Here is a 4,817-nt window from a genome sequence, read left to right on the forward strand (position 1 = left end):
GAGTTGATACGGCGCCTTAGCCGTTTTTAAATTTTCCTTTTCGCGGGCTCGAACCCGCGACCTCTGTACTACCTGCCTGATATGGACACATCGTTATCTGCTGTACGATTAGATTAGATAGGACGGCAGTGCACGGCACAGCTCGGGCTCCGCTGACACAGCCGCTCTGACTCACCGGCCCCCGGGGCCGCGTCGGCATGCTGCGCACGGACCAGCTGCGCACGGACCAGCGCGCACAGCCTCCCCTAAACTTCCCCTGTATATAAACCTGCCTCTGCTGCCCTAGGGACCTCAGTTTCGACCTCTTGTCCCTAGGTCAGTAAGCCCCTGTACTTACTTACTTATTCAATACTAACTTACTTGTCCCTAGCCTTAGGTTTGAGCACTGCTCACCATCGCTTCGGTGAGATCTAGTCGGACGCCCCCAGCCTTCAAGTTTTCTCTAGTCGCTTGACCTCAAGTCGCGACAATAATGGTGCTGAAGGACGCAAGATAAGCAGACGTGAACCTATCAGCACGCGGTCAATGAACATCTTAATGTTTGACGTTATTAACGACGGACCCTTATGAGGAGCGATGAGTAGTCGTGGCCGCAGTGTCAAGATCACACTTCGGACCAATCCGTAGACGAATCGAACCTTATTTACACGCTCCGTAGGATATGCCTGTACGGACACGGTCGTCCTACATGCATGCAGTTATGTAGTATTTATTTGTGCATTGGTGACTTTCCTCCGTCTGGACCAGCGTATTCACATACATTCTGTGCCGCGTATCTTGGACTAGGTGCATATCAAGTTGCCGCCTAAATGTCGGAGAAATAAACAAGCGACCGAAACCAGTGATAAGGATCTCATCTCCCTTCTGGGACAACCGCTGATGAATGCGCAGAGACTGAACCATCTTTCCAGATCGAACAGTCTCAACGGCCTTGACATTGTCCTTTTACCTGCATTTCTTCTTTGATACGGTGTATACTAGGGATATATGAAAAGATGCTGAGCTTCAGGATGGGAAGGAACGTGTTTGTCAGATCACGAGAGGGCTATTTTCCTAGCGGCCCATATGGTGGAGACCTCCAAAAACAAAAACAAACATAAGCAGGGCTCAGGTCGCTGGATGTTGGCCCCCGGATCCTCATGTTAGAGAAGTCGAAGCCAAAGATGTGAAGATGAGCATCTGCTCAAGAATCTGGGAACATATGCAACGGTAGGACTTCCGCTACAGCAATTGTAGGATTAGTCCCACGACGGACCAATTGTGGCGCGCACTTGTATCAGTGCATAAACAAGTCCGCAATGGCATAATGCGAAGCTGGTCGACATTTGAATTAACCAGCGTACCGACAAGCGAAGCTAGGGACATAGCTAGATTGAGAAAGATGCCCCTATTGCTTTAGGAGTATACGTGTGTGTGAGATACCATGCCAAACCCTGGGCGCGCGAAACAACTCTTCGCGACCTTGCGTATTACACTGAACCACGACGCAGAGTTAGCGATCGTGTATACAATAAAATAGATCTTAAACCAGCCTTAAATGAACGAGGCGGGGTCGAAATCGCGCGCATTGATTATTTCCCTTATTTGCTCTGCATCGTACTGGGAAATGCGCTCCACAGTCCGCTCCTTGTCCGAGCGCACAATTCTCCATGAACCACGACTGGGCGTGCATGGTCCGGAATGACCTATAAATTCAATAGACACATATCGGAGGGAATGTGTATGTTCGATGAGCACATGCAGCAGCCGCTCTAGAATGTTATTCTGAATGTCCAGCATTGGGGTGATCGATACGCCATCAGGAGTGACGGGTGTCACATTGACCGGATATGAATATGTCAGCTTGACGTGGATTAGGCGGCCCAGATTGCTCAATACACCAAGACGTATGCCCTTCAAGGTGTTCTCCGACAGTCAACATCCCCATTGATGTCCTCAGTTTACTTCAGCACTCACCAGTTGTTGAGCCATCTTAAACACGAGATACACCTCGCTTAACGTGATCTCTAGGCTGTGTACTTGACGCGTAATTCCTGCCAGCTTCGCCCAGAAAGTATCAACCAGCTCAGGCTTTTCCGGAACTGAGAGCGCTAATATTCTCGGCGAGGTCTGTCGTATCGTGCTTAGCACAGTAGCGTCGTGAGGAGACCCGAGGTAGAGGGCCGATGTTATCGTGAGATGGTGAACATGGCAACTGAATGGCCATTGCTCGAAGAGCACTTGAGGTCCCCTGACGTAGTCCATCTGTGGCCAACATACGCTGCTCGTTGAAGTCAAACCTGATGATAGATACCCCACCCGTAGTTCTCGCAGATTGGGGAAAGCTCGGACTGCCTCGGACATCGAGAGTTCACAACTATCCAGAGTCAGACTCGAAGCAGTGGGCCAGGACAATAGATGTTGTGATCCTTGGGCATAATTTGGATACTCTTCGTTATGCAACATGAGTCGCTCGAGAGTGAGACGTTTGATGGTCTGGATATATTGGATGCAAGAGAGGTCACTGGAGGACGGGATCCAGAGTGACAGCTCTACCGGCCTGCTACGCATCTCTCTCAGCATCTCCCTCTGTATCGCGAATAATTCTGCCTTGCTCTCGCTATCGGGATATAATGTTAAATGCAGAATCTGTAAGTGGTGCAATGCTGAGAGGGCGGGCGCAATGCGGGGCTGCGTTAGCAGCAACACGTCGACCGAGTATGGGAACTGGAGAGATTTGAGATGGATGGCGTTCTCGAGGAGAGGTACAAGCAGGCGTGCCGCGGTGTTGCATGATTCGACGGCAGGGGGAAAGTCGTGGGTCATGCTATTGAAGCAGACTTTAAGCTCGCGGACCCAATGTAGGCGACCAGGAATGTCATCGAGCATGTATGTGCAGATTCGCACAATTATCGCGTTGTTCTGCATTGTCACGACAGAGAAAGCGTGCCGCCTTGCGATGGGATAGTTGTCGTGAGACGTGAGAGACATGTTGAGAGCATCGCGCGTTGAGAGGTAGGACACGATGAGTACCAGGACGTCCTCGTTCAAGCGGGGTATTCTTCCTACGGAGGATGCTTCAGATTCCTACCAAGTTTTAATGAATCTCATAGAGCTCGATGAGTCGTTATTCATACGACAGACCTCCAATTCGTGAGTAGATAACACATCTGTCAGGGAGGCTTCGTTCATTGTGATGGTGCTGAAGGAAGCAAGAAAAGCAGATGCGAAGTTATCAACACGCCGTCAATGAACATTCGACACCTATCCAAGTGTTTAACGACGGACCTGTCCGTGGACAATCCAAGAGTCTCGATGAGTGGTCGTGGCAAGATTACGCTTCGGGCGCATCCGTAGACGAATCGAACCTTATTTATACTAGTATTCAGTACTCCGTAGGGTAGTGTGCGTGCGCCGCACCGGCACGTCCTCCGGGCGGCGAGCCGGACAATCGACCTACCCACCATCTTGGGCACCAAAAAAGGGATCACAGCGCTCACGACGTTCATCGCGCGCAGCGGGGCCTTCATGAAGACGGGCACGCCCCGGCCCGTCCATGCGGAGGAGGAGACGGAGGCGTAGGACGCTGAGGACGCTGCGGATGACGACCCTGGCGACGAGGCTGGTGCGGTCGGCGAGGTGGAGCACTCTGACGATGAAGAATGCGGGGCGTAGGCGACGCACGCTGGAGGGTCGCATGGGGGAGATCTTGGCTTCCCCCCTCTTTTCTTTTCCCTGTTTTCTTCTTTTCCTTTCCTGTATATCCTTGCATTTCGCGTCCACCAGTACCTGACGCCCTCATACATGATATAGGCTTACTACCAGTCAGCCGTAATATATATTAGACTGCTAACGAGCAATCCAAATGGGTCTCAGGTGCGTCATATATCTTTATTCCCTTTTGGGCTCGTCATCTATTACTAGTGTTGTGCCTGGCTTGGCTTGGCCCGAAAGCCATGGCTTTGGCCTGGCTTCAGAGAGCCCGGGCCTCAGCGGGTGCTGAGCCAGGCCCTAGCTGCGAGCTTTGGCCTGGCTCGGGCTTGGCTTGGGCCCAAGCCATGGCTTGCTACTTCCTTGTGACTTATGCACAGTGGCTGATCATGGGATCTATATCGAGTGTGGAGCATCGTTAAGAGAGGCTGTGTATCATAGTAAGTAGGTAGATGTATAGTAGCTGTTGGAAATACAGTCGAAACTTACTGTCGCGACTTGAGGTCAAGCGACAGGGGAAGACCTAAGAGCTGGGGGCGTCCGACTAAGTCTCACCGAAGCGATGGTGAGCAGTGCTCAAACCTAAGGCTAGGGACAAGTGAATATATTAGTTAAGGTAGGAAAGAATACAAGAGAGGCTTACTGACCTAGGGACAAGAGGTTGAAACTGAGGTCCCTAGGGCAGCAGAGGCCGGCTTATATACAGGGGAAGATAAGGGCAGGCTGTGTGCACTGGTCCGTGCGCAGCTGGTCCGTGCACAGCATGCTGATGCGGCCCCGGGGGCTGGTGAGTCAGAGAGGCTGTGTCAGCGGAGCCCGAGCTGTGCCGTGCACTGCCGCCCATCTAATCTAATCGTACAGTAGATAGTGATGCGTCCATATCAGGCATGTAGTACAGAGGTCGCGGGTTCGAGCCCGCGAAAGGGAAAAAATTAAAAAACGGCTAGACGCCATACCAACTCGTGACATTACCCCCCCCTCAACGGCGCATGACCTCATGCGAGGTGCCCTTGCCCATCTCCCACCCGGAGTGGCAGTGTGCTTCAGTCAGCGGCGAAGGCATTGGCTGAAAGTTGAGACCACCAAATGTAGCAGCGTTGAGGCGACAAGGGGCATTCGGATTCTTC

General features: G+C 51.9%; 1 protein-coding gene across 1 annotated transcript; it reads right to left on the reverse strand.

Annotated features, from left to right (window-relative positions):
• Positions 1-1,533: 1,533 nt before the first annotated feature.
• On the reverse strand, positions 1,534-3,166 carry POSPLADRAFT_1179447 (hypothetical protein; the record flags this gene model as incomplete). The annotated part of the gene is made up of 3 exons (XM_024488668.1): positions 3,124-3,166; positions 1,957-3,066; positions 1,534-1,893 (listed from the first exon to the last, which is right to left on the reverse strand). Exons 2-3 carry the CDS (start codon positions 2,968-2,970, stop codon positions 1,534-1,536), a joined length of 1,374 nt encoding a protein of 457 aa, XP_024340625.1. The 5' UTR covers positions 2,971-3,066; positions 3,124-3,166.
• Between the last annotated feature and the right edge of the window lie 1,651 nt (positions 3,167-4,817).

Source organism: Postia placenta, assembly GCF_002117355.1.
Source record: "Postia placenta MAD-698-R-SB12 unplaced genomic scaffold POSPLAscaffold_4, whole genome shotgun sequence".
Lineage (NCBI taxonomy): Eukaryota > Fungi > Basidiomycota > Agaricomycetes > Polyporales > Adustoporiaceae > Rhodonia > Rhodonia placenta.